The sequence below is a fragment of the Indicator indicator genome, chromosome 1, assembly GCF_027791375.1.
Source record: "Indicator indicator isolate 239-I01 chromosome 1, UM_Iind_1.1, whole genome shotgun sequence".
Taxonomy (NCBI): domain Eukaryota; kingdom Metazoa; phylum Chordata; class Aves; order Piciformes; family Indicatoridae; genus Indicator; species Indicator indicator.
Window position 1 is genome coordinate 1,489,706 of NC_072010.1, and position 20,200 is coordinate 1,509,905.

The 20,200-nt window shown below is 46.4% G+C and overlaps 1 protein-coding gene across 1 annotated transcript in view; it reads left to right on the forward strand.

Annotated features, from left to right (window-relative positions):
- The window catches only part of UVRAG (UV radiation resistance associated), a 161,870-nt gene that overhangs the window by 55,951 nt on the left and 85,719 nt on the right, over positions 1-20,200 (forward strand). The window contains exons 7-11 of the mRNA XM_054383915.1: positions 10,252-10,357; positions 13,028-13,158; positions 16,274-16,354; positions 17,061-17,148; positions 17,742-17,802. Of these exons, the coding sequence (XP_054239890.1) occupies positions 10,252-10,357; positions 13,028-13,158; positions 16,274-16,354; positions 17,061-17,148; positions 17,742-17,802 (467 nt within the window). The remainder of the gene's footprint in view (positions 1-10,251; positions 10,358-13,027; positions 13,159-16,273; positions 16,355-17,060; positions 17,149-17,741; positions 17,803-20,200) is intronic.

Sequence of the window (20,200 nt, forward strand, 5' to 3'; positions counted from 1 at the left end):
GTTCCTTACAGCATTACTTCTTGTAGGGGTTTAATGCCATAAATGGACAAATCAGACTTGAGGTTTATTCTCTTCTCATTCCCTGCTGTCTTCCCTCACCCTCCCTCTGCTTTTGATGAATTGGAGGTATAGATTTCTGAGGAAATTGGGAAAGGGGAGTAGATGATTATAAATTGCAACAATTTTTCTTGTGGGAAAGCAGATGTAGCAAATGCTTTAAAGGGCTATGTAAAAAAAAATATGTTAGAGCTGGCTGGCACGCTCCATAATCTAATTTCTGACTGATACAAAGCAGTGAATGTTCCTTTTTTTGGGGGTATTTAATAGGAAAGGCTTGGATTATGTTTTTTCCTTAATGATAGGTTTGGGTATTTTACTTCCATGATCCTCCCTCTCATGTTGCCAGAAGTATTTTATTTTGTTTTCTAAACCTCTGGTAGTAATTCTCAATTTAAATTTAGTCTTATTTTTTTTTGAACCAAAGGTTGTTCTGGTGAATAAGACCAATGGGCACTTACTTCTCTTGTGAGGAGTAGCTGTAGAATGTGACTGCTGTAATTACTGGATGTATTTATGGCCTTAAGTTCTGCACATGAAAAATCCAGATGTGTCTGATAGAAGCAGATAGATATTTGGAGTGGAGGATGGAGCTACAAAAACATGTATCAAATCCCTAATAAAGCTGAGGCTCTTTCATTAATGTGGATAGAAGTCTATCACAGAATGTTAGGAGTTGGAAGGGACCTCAAAAGATCATCCAGTCCAACCCCCCTGCCAGAGCAGTATCACCCAGGGCAGGTCCCACGGGAACACATCCAGGTGGGTTTGGAATGTCTCCAGAGAAGGAGACTCCACAACCTCTCTGGGCAGCCTGTTCCAGTGTTTTGTCATAGTGAAAAAGTTTTCCCTTATGTTCACATGGAACTTTCTCTGCTCCAGCTTGCAGGGGCTCCATTGCCCCTTGTCCTGTCACTGGACATCCCTGAGCAGAGCCTGGCTCTGTCCTCCCCACACTGCCCTGCACATCTTTATGACCAGGAATGAGGTCACCCCTCAGGTTCCTCCTCTCCAAGCTAAAGAGCCCTCAGCTCCCTCAGCCTTTCCTCACAGGGATGTTCCACGGCCTTCAGCACATCTGTGGCTCTGTGCAGATCTCTTTCAAGCAGTTCCCTGAAGTCCTTCTTGAACTGAGGAGCCCAGAACTGGACACAATATTCCAGGTGCAGCCTCATGAGGGCAGAATAAAGGGGGATTAGAATCCTCTCTCACCTACTAACCACAGCCCTTCTGATCCACCCCTTGGCTTTCTTGGCCACAAGGGCTCATGGACATCCTTCTGTCCACCAGGACCCCTCGCTCCTTTTCTCCTGCACTGCTCTCCAACAGGTCAGTCCCCAACTTATACTGGACCATGGGCTTGGTCTTTCCCTGATGCCAGACTCTACCCTTGTCCTTGTTGTATTGCACTCAATTTCCCTCTGCCCACCTCTCCAGCCTGTCAGGTCTCACTGGATGGCAGCACAGACTTCAGGTGTGTCAGCCACTCCTCTCAGCTTGCTGTCATCAGTGCCCTCTGTTCAAAACTGTCTCTACACTGCAGCTTTCAGTTTGGTTGAGATGCAGCCAGCAATGAACTTGCTGCAGGCACCAGTAAATCACCAGAGTACTTCATGAACCAAGAGGGGTATCTCTGCTGCAGGACACCACAGCATGTCTTAAAGGGAAATGCTTCAGCTGAACCTTCAGACATTGCCTCAAGCTGAAAGGGAGCAAATGTGTTGTTACAGCACATTGCTGAGTTGTAAAGTCAAGTTCTGTTGGAGCCTTGCATTGTGCAGTCTTGATTAGTCAGGAACACTGTTGGATTTTGCAAACAAGACAAGGATGTTACTGCAGGGAACAGCTGTGATGGTGAAGAGATCCAAAACTTGGCAGCTTTTTTTTTGTCTCCTCCAAGTGGGAGCCCAGCTTAGATGGATTGGCAGAACGTTGTGTGCTAGAATTGTTTCAGGTCTTACAGCCAGGGTAGATAGTAGTTGTCTTTTGGGTTTGGTGAGGGTTGGTTGGTTTGTTTGTTTTTTATTTGTGGAAAAGAGGCAGCAGTTTTATGTCAGACTTGAAAAAACTTGAATAGAATTGTAGAATGGTCTGGGTTGGAAGGGACCTCCAAAGCTCATCCAGTCCAACCCCCTCTGTAGGCAGCAGGGGAATCCTCAACTAGATCAGGCTGCCCAAAGCCCTGTTGAGTCTCACCTTGAGTATCTTCAGGGATGGGGCACTAACTACCTCCCTGAGCAACCTGTTCCACTGTTCTACTACCATCATGGTGCAGAACTTGTTCCTAACAGCCCCAGACAGCCCATATTTGAGCAACTTGGGAACTAGCAAAGGAAGAGATGTTGAAATTTTTCCTGCTGGTTCCTCCTAGGTATGATTTGGGATGTGGCTTTTGTTAGTCTTAGCTTAGAGTAAGTGGCTGATGCTTTGGTAGCTATCCCACTGCTTTTTAAACTCCCAAATGAAGGGAAAGTATTTTGTTTCCTCTTCATTTCACCTCAAAGCAGGTGATATGAGAATGGAAGTGGAACAACATTCTTAGATCTGGAGAAGCATCAACAACACCAATCATTGCCTGGAAAAGAGAAGGGTCCAGGGAGATCTCAGAGCAGCCTTCCAGTGCCTGAAGGGGGCTACAGGAAAGCTGGGGAGGGACTTTTTGCAAGGGGTTGTAGTGATAGGAAAAGGGGCAATGGATTGAAGCTGGAAGAAGGGAGATTTAGACTGGAAATTAGGAATAAATTCTCAACAGTGAGGGTGGTGAGACACTGGAACAGGTTGCCCAGGGAGGTTGGGGATGTCTCCTCCCTGGAGGTACTCAACACCAGGCTGGATGAGGCCTCGAGCAACCTGGGCTAGTGGGAGGTGTCCCTGCCCATGGCAAGGAGGTTGGAACTGGATGATCTTTAAGGTCCCTTCCAACCCAAACCATTTTGTGATTCCAAATTGTAATAGGGTGGTAAGGAATTGTAACGTCTGGTTTGCTTCCCACTTCTTTCCCAGGCAGCAGCATGCAGCTCACCTGATGTTGGACAATTGCACAGCAGCTCTCCTGGCCCCAGGCAGTAAATCTGTCACACTCAATGTTCCTATGGCTCTGCTGCTGGCTGACAATGGCTGTGAGCTGCTGCAGAGACACCAGACACAGGATGACGACACTGTTGGCTCTTGGAAGGGGCCTTGGAGTTTCTGCTGTAGCTGCTTTGGCTTTCCTGACCGCCAAGGGAAATTTGGGAGCAGGCCAGTGGCCTCTTGAAGCCCTCAATTAGCTCTTAAAGTGCTATGGATGTGCTAATTTTAATGAAAAATACTATTAAAAAAACCCAAACCTTCTGGAACGGAGAGAACCCTGCACTGGCTGAGAGCACATTGGTTATGCCATCAGTTGGCTCTTGGTTGCCAGTCACCACACCAAGGATTTCAAGCACAAGTTGTGCTAGCTTCAGGCTGCAGGCTTGGATTTGCTTTCAGACCAGAAATGGAAACAACATGGCAGTCAATTAGCATCGAGGGTTCTCTCCATCCATTACATCTCAATTCTAAACCAAATTTATGGCCTCAACTTGCTGGTCTCTATTCACTGGTGCCCTCATAACTGCCTCCACTGAAGCATGGAGGAGTGATGGACAAAATTTCCATGCTGATGTTCTTGGTTTGTATTCCCCTTGGTGGATGACTGAAGGTTTCCATGTGGCTGCAATAGGGACTTTTTTTTTTTTTTGGCTGGAGAAGGGAGATTTCTGGTGATAGTTGCTGCTTTTTTGATGTGTAGACCCCTAAATTTTAACCTTGGAAGGCTTAACTTTGGATGGGGTCATAATCTTACTGTTAACCATGTTGAAGTTCTTGGAAGCACAGTGAACATACTGGAATTGAGTCAGCCAGTAACAGGAAGTTTGTTGTCGTGGAATGGAAATGACATTTTGTGGCATCAAGGCAGCCAAGTTTAACTGTAGTTTTTTTTTTTTATGCAGCAAGAAACAATTGGATGATGCTTGGTTTGAAAAGAAAACCATTTCTTATTAAAAGCAGGAGCAGGGAGGTGGCACTGGTGAGGCCACCCCTCGAGCGCTGTGTTCACTTTTGGGCACCTCAATACAAGAAAGACATTGAGGGGCTGGAGCTGGTACAGAGAAGAGCAACCAAGCTGATGAAGACCCTAGAGAATGCTTATGAAGAGCAAGCTGAGGGGCCTGGGATTGTTTAGTTTGAGGAAAAAGAGGCTGAGGGGAGACTTTACCACCCTCTACAGGGCTGGAGCACCTCTCCTATGAGGACAGACTGAGAGAGTTGGGGCTGTTCAGTCTGGAGAAGAGAAGGCTCTGAGGTGACCTTCTTGTGGCCTTCCAGGATCTGAAGGGGGCTCCAAGAAAGCTGGGGAGGGACTTTTTAGGATCTCAGGTAGTGATAGGACTGGGGGGAATGGAATAAAGCTGGAAGTGGGGAGATTCAGGCTGGAGGTGAGGAAGAAGTTCTTCCCCATGAGAGTGGTGAGAGCCTGGAATGGGTTGTGCAGGGAGGTGGTTGAGGCTCCATCCCTGGAGGTGTTTGCAGCCAGGCTGGATGAGGCTCTGGGCAGCCTGCTGTAGTGTGAGGTGTCCCTGGCCATGGCAGGGGGGTTGGAACTGGCTGAGCCTTGTGGTCCCTTCCAACCCTGACTGATTCTATGAGTCTCTGATTCTACCTGAAACACCAATATAGAGAGGCAGGTGCTGGTCTCTTCTCACAGGTAAGTAGTGATAGAACAAGAGGGAATGGCCTCAAGCTGCACCAGGACACTGGAGAGATTTTTTTACATTTTTTTTTCCGCTGGAAAAGTGGTCAAGCATTGGAACAGGCTGCCTGGGGAGGTGATGAAGTCACCATCTCTGGATGTGTTTAAAGGTCGTTTAGATCTGACACTTAGTGATAGGGTTTAGTGGTGACCTTGGTAGAGTAAGGTTAATAGTTGGAGCTGATGTCCTCAAGGGTTTTTTCCAACCTGAATTATTCTGTGCTTGTATAGCTGCCATTCTAAGTTAGGAAGAGATAGAGATTAGAGATTCTCCAGATGGAAGCAGCATTGTAAGGTTCTGAGAGGTCAGCATGAGGAGACGTTTGCTTCTTGTACTTGGGCATGGGTAGAAGGTCTTGAAGCTATGACCAGATTTGTAGATCATTAGCAGAGTGTTGGTCAAATCATTGTGAGGAACTCAGATGACAGATGAACTTCCTAACAATTTCTCAGTTGCATCAATACTCTTTCAAGGAGTAAACCACTTTACAGCAGCCAGGTTTTGCTGCCTAAGTGACATGAAGTGAAGACTTGTAAAACTTCTTTCTTCATCACCCAGCAGAATCAAGAATGTTCTCCTGGTATAAAATTAGAAGAGGAGGAAAGGGAAATGTCACTCAATTATTACTCTTTACCTATAAGTTTCAGCTTTGGGTAAAGTTTTTTTTTTTTTATGTCTGGAAAGATAATATTCCAGACTTTTGGAAAGAGGCAGGCTGGAAACTGTTGAAGTAGGAAAAGTGAGATCCTGCTGTCTGATGTGAAAGCAGAGCTCTGAATGGTGCTCAGGATGGTCAGCAAACCTTGGCTTTGGCCTGCCCAACCATAGCCAACAGCAGCAGGATGCATTTGGGAAGGTGGGAAGTAAAATTAGAATTTCACAGTAGGAAGTAACTGCTTCCAGGTCTTAGTGCTCCATTAGGGATGTGAGACCAAGCACTTGAATGACCCCTTCCAATATCTGAATGGTGCTTACAAGAAAGCTGGTGAAGGACTTTTTAGGGTGTTAGGTAGTGATAGGACTAAGGGGAATGGATCCAAGCTAGAGGAGGGGAGATTTAGATTAGATGCCAGGAGGAAGTTCTTCACCATAAGGGTGGTGAGACACTGGAGCAGGTGGCCCAGGGAGGTGATGGAAGCCTCATCCCTGGAGGTTTTTAAGACCAGGCTGGATGAGGCTCTGGCCAGCCTGATGTAGTGTGAGGTGTCCCTGCCTATGGCAGGGGGGTTGGAACTGGATGCTCCTTGAAGTCCCTTCCAACCCTGACTGATTCTGTGACTCAGCACCCAGTGCTGTTGCCCTCAGCAGCCTTTTTGCACCTCCAGCAGCCTTCAGCAGCCAGCAGAACCATGCTGCTTGATACATCAACAGTAGTGTGGCCAGCAGGAGTAGGGCAGGGGTTGTCCACCTGTACTTATCACTGGTGAGGGCACACCTTGCATCCTGGGTCCAGTTTCAGGCCCCTCACTGCAAAGAAGGACACTGAGGTGCTGGAACCTGTTCCAAAGAAGGGCTATGAAGCCTGGTGAAGGATCTAAAGCACATGCCTCACGTGGCTGAGGGAATTGGGGTTGTTTGGCCTGGAGAAAAGGAGGCTGAAGGGAGACCTCCTGGCTCTCTACAGCTCCCTGAAAGGAAGTTGTAGCCAGGTGGGGGCTGGTCTCTTCTGCCAACAAACAAGCAAAAGGAGAAGGTAAATGCCCTCAAGATGCACCCAGGGGGGGTTTAGGTTGGACATTAGGAAAAATTTCTTCCCTGAAAAGGTTGTGAAGCTCTGGACCAGGCTGCTCAGGGCAGTGGTGGAATCCTCATCACTGGAGAGATTTAAAAGCTGTGTAGATGTTGTGCTGAGGGACATGACAAAGTGGTGGACTTGGCAGTGCTGGGTTCATGGTTGGACTTGATGATCTGAAAATTCTTTTCCTACCAAAATGAGTTTATATTCTGTGAATAATTTAGACAGGGTACAGCTGCTCCCATGAAACTCCCAGGCTGTCATGCTATGAGCAGTCTGAGGAATTCTGGAGAAACCAAAGGAATCACTTCAGTGTAATTTCAAACAAAAATTTACTACAGAGAGTGTCATTTAAAAGAGTCAATAGCATGAAGCATCTAGAAGTGCTTCACTTAGAGTCTGAAAGCCCTAAATTGTAATGATTTTAATATTTAGTTACTATTGTTTAATATTACTGGCACTGCTTGTTCCTGTTGTCCATCTGTAATCTCTCTGTGCTTGTGGGGTTTGGGCACTACTTTCCTGCTAAAACTAAAAATTCATCCCTGGAAGTGATCAAGACCAAGCTGGATGAGGCTTTGAGCAACCAGGTGGAGCAGGGTGTGTCCCTGCCCATGGCAGGGGGATTGGAACTAGATCATCCTTAAGGTCCCTTCCATCTGAAACCGTTCTAGGATTCTGTGACTATGGAAGGTGTTAGGCTGAGTTGAGATGGGATGCTGAGGGGACATGGTGCAAGGAGCCTCAGGGGAGACCTTGTTGCTATCTACAACTCGCTGAAGGGAGGTTGTAGCCAGGTGGGGGTTGGTCTCTTCTCCCAGGCAACCAGCACCAGAACAAGAGGACACAGTCTCAAGCTGCACCAGGGGAGGTTTGGGCTGGATGTTAGGAAGGAATTCTTCCCAGAAAGAGAGATTGGCCATTGGATTGGGCTGCCTGGGGAGATGGTGGAGTCACTGTCCCTGGAAGTGTTTAAAATAAGTCTGGATAAGGCACTCAGTGCCATGGTTTAGTTGATGAGATGGTGTTGGGTGAGAGGTTGGACTGGATGATCTCTGAGGTCTTTCCCAACCTGGTTGATTCTGTGAGGCATAATGCTTTGTGGTTACTCATACTTGAAGCATGTAGCCTGGTCATCTTGGTCTAGCTACATGCAGACAGTTAAAAGCCATTAGCCAAAGCCTTTAAATAGCAAGACCTCAGTTGCTTTTAAATCTGGAAGAGATTAGAGAATGTAAAAGGAAGGGAGCTGAGTGGTCTCTTCTATGTGCTTTGGTCCTTGGCACGTAGAAAATCTGGAGAATCATAGAATGGTTGAGATTTGAAAAGACCTTTAAAGGTCATCCAGTCCAACCTCCTGCAGTGGGCAAGGACATATGCAACTACATCAGATTGCTTAGAGCCCCATCCAGCATGAATGTTTCCAGGGTTGGAACATCTGCCACCTGTCTGGGTAACCTGGACCAGTGTCTCACCATCCTCAGTGTGAAACAATTCTTCCTTCTCTCTAGTCTGAATCTCTCCTCTTCTAGTTTCAAACCATCACTCCTTGTCCTGTCACAACAGGCTCTGGTAAAAGCCCATCTTTCATCTAGGTCCTGTTAAAGAGATTGTGTCCCCCCCCCTTTTTTTTTTTTATAAGCCCCCTTTAAGTACTGAAAGGCTGCTCTAAGGTCTCCCTGGAGCCATCTCTTCTCCAGGCTGAACAATCCCAACTCTCTCTGCTTGCTCTCACAGCAGATGTTCTCCATCCCTCAGACCATTCATTTTTGTGGCCTCCTCTGGACCCAGCTCCAACTCAATAAAATGAAGCATTCCTGTGAAGAGGCAGAGGTGGTTGAATTTGGCCAAGCTGAGATGGTCATTGGAGCAGGCTCAATCTTTTTGTTCTCTTTGCCTGGCAAAGCACTGATGTCATACATGAGGTTATCTGACCAGGTTTTTGCTGTTCTGACCAGACCTTAGCTGAGTTTCCCAGCTTCAAGGCTGCCTGAAAAATCTCCTTAGAAAAGGAAACCCCTTAATAGTGGAACTTTGGATGGGAAAAGTAAGCCTGGCTTTGCATGCCCTAGAAACACCCATCATCTTATATCTGCAGGCTAACTCTTTTTTTTCCTAACAAAGACATTCATTTCCACTCCATATTAATTCTAAGGTATTAATACTATTCTGAGCTGCTTAGGCCATTGCTTTCCTTTGCCTGATTTTTTTTTTTTTTTTTATTTCCTTCACTGTGGAGCAAATAATCAGTTTTGCCTCTTCACTCTGAAGCCAGGGCTAATGATCAGAAACACTTCATCATCATCTTTTCACACTTCAAACTTGACTCAGTTAAACACTCCATGGTTTTGCTACAGAGGTTTGTTCTTTGGGGGTACTGAAGGGTGTTCCGTGCTCTTGGTCTGGGTAGATTGGTATTATCTGGAGAAGAGAAAGGTCTGGAGAGACCTTGGAGTGGTCTTCCAGTACCTGAAGAGGGCCTAGAAGAAAGCTGGGGAGGGACTTTTTACAAGGGCTTGTGGTTATAGGACAAGGGGGAATGAATTGAAGCTGGAAGAGGAGAGATTTAGAGTGGAGATTAAGAAGAAATTCTTTAGAGTGAGGGTGGGGAGACACTGGAACAGGTTGCCCAGGGAGGTTGTGGATGCCCCCTCCCTGGACATGTTCAAGGCCAGGTTGGACAGAGTCTTGATCAACCTGTGCCTAGTTGAAGGTGTCCCCATGTCAGGGGAGTTGGAACTAGATCATCCTTGAGGTCCCTTCCAACACAAACCAGTCAATGATTTTGGACAGGGTTAGGAAATATTCTTAATTGAGTGAAGGGAAGGTCTTGGTAGTTGGAAACTGAAGACTCATTCCTCATTTATAAAGAGAGATTTAATGGATCTAGATGATCTTTGTGGTCCCTTCCAACCCAAACCTTTCTATAAATTTAACAAGTGAAGAGGAGATTTGACATTGGACTGGTTTGCTTTGGGTGAGGTAGCAAAGAGGTCGAGGCAGGTTTTCTTCCTCCTCTAGCTCTCTCCTGGTGAGGGCCACATCTGGAATAATGGGTCCAATTCTAGGTTTCCTGGTTCAAGAAGGACAGGGACTTAATGGAGAGGGTACAGAAGAGGGCTACGAAGATGCTGAGAGGACTGGAACATCTGTGGTGAGGGAAGACTGAGAGAATTGGGGCTTTCTGGAAAAGAGAAGACTGCAGGGGGGAATCTCATCAGTGCTTCTAAATACTTCCACAGTGGGAAGTCTTTTTTCAGTGGCACCCAGTGATGGGACAAGCGGTAACAGGCATAAGATGGAACATAATTTCCATCTAGACTTGAAGAGAAACTTCTTGGAGGGTGCCAGAGCACTGGAACAGGCTGCTCAGAGAGGTGGTGGAGTCTCCATCTCTGGAGAAATTCAAAATCCTGGATGTGTTCCTGTGTGACCTTCTCTAGGTCAACCTGCCTTGGCAGACAGAGTTGGACTCGGGGATCTCCACAGGTCCCTTCCACCCCCTACCATTCTGTGACTTTGTGATTTTTAAGCTCTGGAAGTTATGATTCCTCTTTGAACGTTTCCTTTCAAACCAGAAGCTGCCGATCTGGGTCCATCCCACCACTGCTGGTTTGGAAGCAACTGCTGCACTCATCTTGAGGGAGCCTTTAGTTGAGCTGTTGAATTTTCTTCTCTTTACAGGCTTCACAGAGCCCAGTGTGCAATTAAACAGACTCAGGTAACTGTTCAGAAAATAGGAAGGGAGATTGAAGAAAAGCTGAGGTGTACATCTACGAGCAACGAGCTGGTAAGTTGGGTTATCTGAAACCATCTTTTGCAGGCTGACTGAAGCATCTGGCTGATGTCTTGGCTGGTTTTTTTAACCCTTGATCTTGAAATCTTTATTGAAACCTCTCATTTCAACTGGGAACTCATCTGAGGAGTGTGATGGAGTGGGTTTTAGCCTTGTCTGTGTTACTCAGAGGGACTGAGAGATCACCTGCCCTATTTTTACCTTGCTTTTGTAGAATTGCTGTTATGTTATAAAAGCATCGACCTTGCACAGTGCATGAAAGAGGTTTCTCAGGTGAAAACAAACCTTTAGTGATTCAGATAAATCTTGACAGGAACCTGTGGTGGATTTAGAGTGAGGTGAGTCTACTGCCTGTGCCTCCTTGCACCCCAGCTGCCTTTGGGTGACTGGAATTCATGCACAAGCTGTCAGTGAAGTCAAACAATCATTTTAAGCAGGAATTATGTTAGGTTTTGCAATAGCTCTTGACAGCTTGTTTTGCTTGTCATATTCCCCTTTCCATAAAGAAGAAAAACAATATGTATACTGGTGCTGGTTTCTATTTTCTGCCCAGAAAGGCTGAGGTCAGCTCAAAGCAGTGAGTTGACAGAACAGGAGTTGTGATTTCACTCTGTTGGTACTCACTGGCACATGTCCCAGGCCTCCTGTAGGAAAGGGCAAACGTGACAACCAGCTGAACATGAGCCAGCAGTGTGCCCAGGTGGCATGGAAGGCCAATGGCATCTTGGCTTGTATCAGGAATAGTGTGGTCAGCAGGACCAGGGATGGAATTCTGCCCCTGGAATTGGCACTGGGGAGGCCTCACCTCGAGCACTGTGTGCAGCTCTGGACCCCTCACTGCAAGAAAGATGTTGAGGTGCTGGAGCAAGTCCAGAGGAGAGCAACGAGCCTGGGGAAGGGTCTGGGGAGAAAGTCTGATGAGGAGAGGCTGAGGGAGCTGAGGTGGTTTAGCCTGGAGAAGAGGAGGCTCAGGGGGGACCTTATCACACTCTACAACTACCTGAAGGGAAGTAGTAGTAAGGTGGGGGTCAGGCTCTTCCCCCAGGCAATTTGTGACCAGATGAGGGCATGGCCTGAAGCTGTGCTGGGGTTGGATATCAGGAAGCAATTCCTTATGGAAAGGGGAATTAGAGTCTGGAATGGACTGCCCAGGAAGGTGGTGGATTTGCTGTCCCTGGGGGTGTTGAAGGAAAGATTGGATGTGGCACTTAGTGCCATGGTCTGGTCCATGTGGTGGTGTCAGGTCATAGGCTGGATGGACTTGATGATCTCAGAGATCTATTTCAGCCTCAGTGATTCTATGATTATGAGATGTGAAGTTATTTCATTGCTCTAAAGTAGATTCTGGGTTGAGAGTAACTCAGCTAAGTGTCAAACTGGTTTAATGATTTGGCAAAAGGGGAAAATGGGAGTTTGTTTACCCACTCCAATTAAAGATGAAAGATGTTAACTCTGCTGGCTGGAGGCTATTATCACCCTCAGATTGGATATTAGGAAGAATTTCTTCACAGGAGTAGTTACCAGGCATTGGAGCAGGCTGCCCACAGAGGTGGTGGAGATGATTTCCTGCGTTTCTTTTTGTTCAGTATGGAAGCTCTTCTTGGGCTTCCATCCTCATTTATAAGTGTGTGAACTGTGGATTTATTTCTTAATATTGACTCACAGGATGGTGGAGGTTGGAAGAGACCTCTGAAGATCACCTAGTCCAACTCCCTTGCTAAAGTAGGGTCATCCATAGCAGGCTGCTCAGGATTGCATCTGTGTAGATTTGTAATCTCTGTAGAGGAATCTCCACAACATCTCTGGGCAGCTTGGTCCAGTGCTCCATGACCCTCAAAGAAAGAAGTTTTTCCTCATGTTCAGATGGAACCTCCTGGGTTCCAGATTGTGCTTGTTGCCTCTTGTCCTGTTGCTGGGCACCACTGAAAAGAGTCTGGCCCCATCCTCTTGACCCCTGTCCATTAGGCATTTCTGAGCATTGAGAAGATGCCCTCTCAGTCTTAGTGGAGATCTAAGGAGAGAGTAGAGTCTTGTTGAACACAGAAATGGATTTACAGGTACAGGACAAATCCTAAAACTTTCAAAGAAGGGATCTTTCAACCATCAGTGTGTGTAATGACATCATCTGGTCCCTGCTGTGTGCTCCTTCCTTTTGTATCCTTTCTTTTCTCACCCCCCCCTGAAGCTGGGAATTAGATCTAATAGTGCAGGTCAGATGTCTCCAACCTTTTCTTAGCTCCCTGCCTCTAATTAATTTCAACTCCTCATTGCTCTTCTTCCCTCTTCTGTGCTGAGCCCTTTGCCAGGAAGTGAATGCTCATCATGCTGCTAGTCCTCTACTATCCCTTCCTACACACTTGTCCTGCAGAAGCTTCTTCCCACCACTCTTTCCTCTCTGAGTTTCTGCTCTGGGTCAGGTTGCATCACTGAGCATGTGAGATCCCATGAGAAAAACAAATCTTGTGGAACAGAGCTGAGTTTCTCTCCTTCCAAAGAGGCAAAATGATTTGAGTCTTTGGTAATGAACTCAGTATTGTCTGGCAGACACAACTCTTACCCTTTTTTTTTTGTTTGTTTGTTTGTTTTCTGTCACCCCTTTTGTGGAACTGCTCAGGTGGAGAAAAGCTTTCATTGTTTTAAAAAAATCTGTTTTTCTTCCAATAGAAAAAGGAGAGTGAATGTTTACAGCTGAAGATCCTGGTGCTACGTAACGAACTGGAGAGGCAGAAGAAAGCCTTTGGTCAGGAAGTGGCCTCGTTGCACAAGGAGAAAAGTACTTTGCAGGAGAGAGGTGAGTGTGGAAACATTGCTTCTCTGCTACTCATCAGCTGATGATTGGAAGAGTAGCAGCCTAGTTTATGGTTATGGTGGCCAAAATGAAGGTGCTGTTTTTTTTTTTTTTATTGTCTTTCTGTTTTTCCATCCCTGAAGTCTGCAGCCAGATAGAATCTCTTCACCCTCTGTCTTATAGTGAAGTCTGAACAGCAAATTTTGGGATTCTGTCCCTAAGTAACTTCTTACTATGACACCCCTCTAAAGCACCCCTCTTAAGTCTGTGCTTAATTAGAATTTTTTGAGAAAACCAGAGAGCTGCATTGTAATACAGGAAAAGGTGGCTGCCCTAGGCTGCATCAAGAGGAGTGTGGGCAGCAGGGCAAGAGTGGGGATTCTGCTCCTTGACTCTGCTCTGCTCAGACCCCACCTCCAATCCTACCTCCAGTTCTGGTGTCCCCATCATAAGAATACAGAGCTGTTGGAGTCCAGAGGAGGCCACAAAGATGATGCAAGGGCTGGAGCACCTCTATGAGGATAGGCTGAGGGAGCTGGGGTTGTTCAGCCTGGAGAAGAGAAGGCTCCCAGGGGAACCTTAGAGCTGCCTTCCAATTCCTGAAGAGATCCTCCAAGAAGCCTGCAGAGGGACTTTTCCTAATGGTATCTAGAAACAGACCCCTTTAAAGGTCCCTTCCAACCTAAACCATTCTATGATTTTATGTATGGTATAAGCAAGTCACCACAAGTTCACTTCTGGGTAGGTAAAGCAGGTGTTTCTGGTGGTGAAAACCCCAAGAGGCTAGTATGAAGGTAAACAAGAAAACCTTCTTCAGATCTGCTTTAATTATAATTTCCAATAGCTGAAGGGAGCTTGCAGGAAGGCTGCAGAGGGATTTGTCCTAAGGGTGTCTAGCAACAGGACAAGGGGAATGGTGTGAAGTTGAGGGAGAGCAGGGTTAGACTGGATCTGAGGAAGAAATTCTTCAGTAGGAGGGTGGTGGGACTCTGGAATAAGATGCCCAGGGAGGTTGTGGCTGCCTCCTCCCTTTGCATATGCAAGGCCAGATCAGGTGAGGCCTTGAGCAGCTGAGTCTAGTTGAGAGGCATCCCTGCCCAAGGTGGGGAAGTTTGGAACTAGATGATCTTCAGGGTCCCTGCCAACCTGTCTGGATGCATTCCTATGTGACCTGCTCTGGGTGACCTTGGATTTTTTTAGCAAGGGGGTTGGAGTAGATGATCTCCAGAGGTCCCTTCCAACCCCCTACCCTTCTGTGATTCTTTGAAGTGAAATCTGAAATACTCAGTCATGGTATTTTCTTTTACTGGCCAAGTGTCCTACAATAAAATGCTCTCGAAGGAGCTCTCAAAGGCCAAGCTACAGAGATGTTTGATCTTGTGACAGGACTTTTTTTAACACTTTATTGAGTCAAAAATTATTTGCCGCTACTAAAAATGAATTTTTGCCCTTTACTTATTTTTGGCCATGCAGCAATTGAATCACAGAATGTTAGGGGTTGGAAAGGACCTCCAGGAATCAAGTCCAACTCTTCTGCCAAAGCAGGATCACCTTAGGGCAGGCCACACAGGGATGCATCCAGATGGGTCTTGAAAGTCTCCCAAGGAGACTCCACAACCTTTCTGGGCAGCCTGTTCCAGTGCTCTGTCAGCCCCACAGTAAAGAAGTTTCTTCTCGTTTTGAGGTGGAACCTTCTGTGTTCCAGCTTGTACCTGGTCTTCCTTGTCCTACCCCTGGGCACCCCTTAAAAGAGCCTGGCACATTCATCTTGACACCCACCCCTGAGATATTTATACACGTTAATAAGATCCCCTCTCAGCCTTCTCCTCTCCAGACTAAACAGCCCCAGGTCTCTCAGTCTTTCCTCATAGCACAGATGTTCAAGTCCCCCAATCATCCTCATAGCCTCTGCTGGATTCTCTCCAGCACATCCCTGTCTCTCTTGAACTGGGGAGACCAAAACTGGACGCAGTATTCCAGGTGTGGTCTCACCAGGGCAGAGCAGAGTGGGAGGAGAACCTCCCTAGGCTGAGATGCTTTAGCTCAAGTAGTCCTCAAGGAAACATGTTGAAGGAGAATGAGGTTCCCTTATTCTTAGTTAGAAATGTAGAATCAGTCAGGGTTGGAAGGGACCACAAGGCTCAGCCAGTTCCAACCCCCCTGCCATGGCCAGGGACACCTCACACTACAGCAGGCTGCCCAGAGCCTCATCCAGCCTGGCTGCAAACACCTCCAGGGATGGAGCCTCAACCACCTCCCTGCACAACCCATTCCAGGCTCTCACCACTCTCATGGGGAAGAACTTCTTCCTCACCTCCACTCTGAATCTCCCCACTTCCAGCTTTATTCCATTCCCCCCAGTCCTGTCACTACCTGAGAGCCTAAAAAGTCCCTCCCCAGCTTTCTTGGAGCCCCCTTCAGATCCTGGAAGGCCACAAGAAGGTCACCTCAGAGCCTTCTCTTCTCCACACTGAACAGCCCCAACTCTTTCAGTCTGTCCTCATAGGAGAGGTGCTCCAACCCTCTGCTCATCCTGGTGACCCTTCTCTGGACACCTTCCAGCATGTCCAGATCCCTCTTGGAACAGAGGCTCCAGAACTGGATGCAGTACTCCAGGTGGGGTCTCAGCAGAGCTGAGCAGAGGGGGAGAATCCCCTCCCTTGCCCTGCTGGCCACACTTCTCCTGCTGCAGCCCAGGCTCTGCTTGGCTTTCTGGGCTGCAAGTGCACATTGACAGCTCCTGCTGAGCTTCTCATCCCCCAGCACCCCCAAGTCCCTCTCCTCAGGGCTGCTCTCCAACCAGTCCCTGCCCAGCCTGCATTTGTGCTTGGGATTGCCTTGACCCAGATGCAGGACCTTGCACTTGGTCTTGCTGAATCTCATGAGGTTGGCTTGTGCCCAGCTCTGCAGTTGGTGGGTTGTAGATGCTGCTTGAAGTCTTATGTTCCTCCTGCACTCTCCTTCCTCAGTGTGACATCAGAACATGAAAAATGGGCACTAAGAATAAATGAAGCATTATTGCCAACACTTGTGTCAGTATCTACTTTTCAAACTTCAGCTGAGAAAATATTTCCTGCTAATTTTTGGGGTTTTTTCCCCAATTCCTCCTGTTGTTTAGAAAGTGCATTTGGGACTGAACACCAGAAACTTGAAGAGCATAATGAATCCCTTCATGAGCTGAGAAAGGAATGTACTGCTAAGAGGTAAATGAACTCTGAATTTTCTTCCCAGCTGCAGAAAAAGCAGACTTCAGAGTGGGACTCCTGGCACCAAATTCTTCCTAATGTCACCCCAAAACTTGCCTTAAGTCCTCTGCTATAATTTGCAGAGCTCTAAAATGATAAGTAACATTGGCAAGTCTAGAAGAGAAGGAAACAGATGCTTGGTTGCATGTGAGGACAGTGATAGGACTTTCAGGTCTGTTTTAGGGTTAGTTTTGTAAGGCTCAGTTGTCAGAGGGAAAACTAGAGAAGGACAGAGGTAGATTGGACATCAGGAAGCTCTTTACTATGAGGATGGTGGAATGCTGGAACAGGTTGCCCAGGGAGGTGGTTGGGGCTCCATCCCTGGAGACATTCAAGGTGAAGCTTGATGAGGCTCTGAGCAACCTGCTCTAGCTGGGGATGTCCATGCTGACTGCAGGGGTGTTGGACTAGATGACCTCTAGAGGTTCCTGCCAACCCAAAGCACTCTGTGGTTCTGTGAAGATGCTCCTGCATGGGAGGTACAACTCAAGCTGAGAAGCTGCCTTTGGCTGCTGCATTTTTTTGGGTGAAATTACTTAGATTTTTTTTAAGGGAGGGGTCCTGCTACTTGGGAAGATACAGAAGAGATACAAGGGGCTAAGACCTTTACTTTTAAAGCTTTTGAAGAAGCTTAATGGTTTTGGGATCTTTTTCTCCCCCAAAGAGAACTGTTTTTGAAGACCAATGCCCAGCAGACTATTCGCTGCAAGCAGCTGCTGTCAGAGCTATCCTACATCTACCCTATTGACCTGGTATGTTTTTAACCACTTCCAAACCTGCTTGATGTGAAATGAAGGTCCTGTATGTTACACTGTGAAGCAAATATCATGTTTTATTTGGGATGAAAGCTGCTCTTCACTCATGCTGTTTTATTCCAGCTTTTTCTTGGATTTGGTCCTTAGGTTACGAGCCTCAAGGGGAGAGGATTTATGCCAGCATCTCTCCACTAGTCTCCACTATAAAAGTAAAGTGTTTGTAGCTGTAATTTAATGAATACTTTCCATTTTTGGTCACAATAATGGATAATAACCCTGATAGTAGGCTAGGCTGAACTTGAACAGAGTGCACATAAACAGATGTCAAAGTATGGAGCTCCAAAACCTTTTATATAATGAATTGATTAAGGAGAAGCTCTTCTTTCTTTAAACAACTTGCATTTAGATTCTGAGTTAGATGAAAAGAGGACTAAAACACTTTGTCAAGGTCACTCTGGGGTTCAGTGAAGAGGTTTTTCTTTACAAAGATGCTTGATTGTCATCAGATATTGTGCAGGCTTCTGTTTGCTTCTTGTTATTGTTCCATTCTCATTTTCCACTGTTGATTTTCTTTTTTTTTCAACTTACAGAATGAACAAAAGGATTACTTTGTTTGTGGAGTCAAGCTTCCTAATTCTGAAGACTTTCAAGGTAGTTGCATGTTCTTAATTGCAGTTTTTACAACTAACACAGCTTCTGAACTTCACAATGTTATGTAAACTGATAGCAATGGCTCAGGATCCAAATTCAAGCCTGGAAAGCTCTGGCCTAGAAGAAAATTTCTGCATTCTATGTTCCTACTGCCTAGCTAGCACAAAAGAACTTAACTGCTGACTCAGAGAAAAATATCTCTGTTCTGTGACTTGATACTGAAATAGGTTACCCAAGGAGGCTTTGGACTCTTCATGCTTGGCCATGCTCAAAACCCAACTGGACACAGTCCTGGGCCACCTGCTGTAGCTGTCCCTGCTGTCAACAGTGAGCCCAGGACTCTACACAACTTCCAGAGGTGCCTTCCAGACTCAGTGATTCTGGAAAATATTTGTGTCTGAGCTAAAATTCCATTGTGGCTAATTTCAGCCCCTGAATCTTGATGGGGCAATGTGCACCAATGTACAGTTGGCTGCAGCTGGTGGGTTTTACCAGTTGAGTGTCTTCCAAAAGTAAAGCTTTAAAGCTGCCTGACAATGTGGAGTATTTTACAAGTCAGCTTCTGCTTCATCAGTCTGCAGTGGCTGTGGAGGGACCTTCTTGTGGCCTTTTAGTACTGAAAAGGGGACCTAGAAGAAAGATGGGTACAATCAAATGCCAGGTCCTGCCCTTGGGTCACAACAACCCCAAGCAATGCTCCAGGCTTGGGGCAGTGTGGCTGGAAAGCTGCTGGAGGAAAGGGAGCTGGGGGTGACAATGGCCAAGCAGCTGAAGAGGAGCCAGCAGTGTGCCCAGGTGGCCAAGAAAGCCAAAGGCATCCTGGCTGGGATTGGAAATGCTGTGTCCAGCAGGAGCAGGGAGGGGATTGTCCCCTGGCACTCAGCTCTGGGGAGGCCACACCTGGAGTGCTGTGTCCAGTTTGGGGCACCTGAATGCAAGAGAGATGTGGAGGTGCTGGAGCCAGGGCAGAGGAGGGCAAGGAAGCTGGGAAGGGCCTGGAGAAGAAATGTGATGAGGAGAGACTGAGAGAGCTGGGGATGGTTAGTTTGGAGAAGAGGAGGCTGCTAGGAGGCCTCATGGCTCTCTACAGCTATCTGAAAGGCTAGTGCTGGTCTCTTCTCCCAGGTAATTAGTGATGGAACAAGAGGGAATGGTCTTAAGCTATGACTGGGTAAGTTTAGACTGGACATTAGGAAAAAATTTTTCCCAGCAAGAGTGGTCAGGCACTGGAATGTGCTGGGCAGGGAGGTGGTTGAAGTCTCTAAACCTGCATGTGTTTGAAGGTGGTTTGGATGTGGTGCTTGGGGCTCTGGTTTTGGGGTGAGACTTGTAGAGTAGGGTTGTGGGTTGGACTTGGTGATCCTGAGGCTCTTTTCCAAGCTGAATGTTTCTGTGATTGTGTGATCTGTTTAGCAGGGCCTGTTGTGACAAGACAAGGGGTGATGGGTTTAAACTAAGAGGGAAATTTAGACTAGATATAAGGAAGAATTTATTCCAGTGAGGGTGATGAAATACTGGCCCAGGTTACCCAGAGAGATGGTAGATGCCATTCCTGGTGAGGTCAGACAGGACTCTGAGCAACTTGCTCTAGTTGAAGGTGTCCCTGCTCACTGCAAGGGAAATTTGGACTAGATGACTTCCAAGGTCCCTTCCAACCTAAAGCACTCTGTGATTCTATGATCCTGTCACAGAAGCAACTCTCTGTATAACAGTTTTGCAGGTAACTGCTTGTGTTCCTCTACAGTTGTTTGATGTGCACTGGAACTTCACTTGAAACCCTTTGAGCAGTCCTTGCTCACTCAGCAGGGCACATGCCTTCTTGGGCAGAGACCTCAACTGATTGTCTCACTATTTAAAGCCATCCCACAGGAATTAAGTTGTGTTAACCACATGAGTACTGGATGCTAGAATAACAGCAGAATGCTCTTTAAGACAAAAGAATCAATCAATATGACACCAATCAAGGCTATTGCTTAGTCTTCCTGGTTGCATTAAATGTGGTTGATGAAGCCAGTTTGGTAATTCTGGGGCATCAAGTAGCCCTTTTTCAGTTTGCTGGTGTTAAATCCTTGCAAAACAATGACTAATTCTTTATCAAAGTCTCTAGAAATACTGTAATATGAGGAAGAGTTACTAAATCTTCAACATAGTTAAATATGCAGGTAAATTTGAACACCAGCTCTCTGGCATGTACCTTACTTCAGCCTTTTAGTAGATAAAAATATTAGAACATTTCTTAATAAGTCAAGCATCTGATGTATCAATTTTATTTTCCCTAAAAAGCCAGTTTTGTTGCAAATGTTAATCACTTTTTACAAAGTCCTTTTTCAAAGAGGTATTAACTTTTATATCCTCACCATAGAATCTTCATAGAGTGGCTTAGGTTGGAAGGGACCTC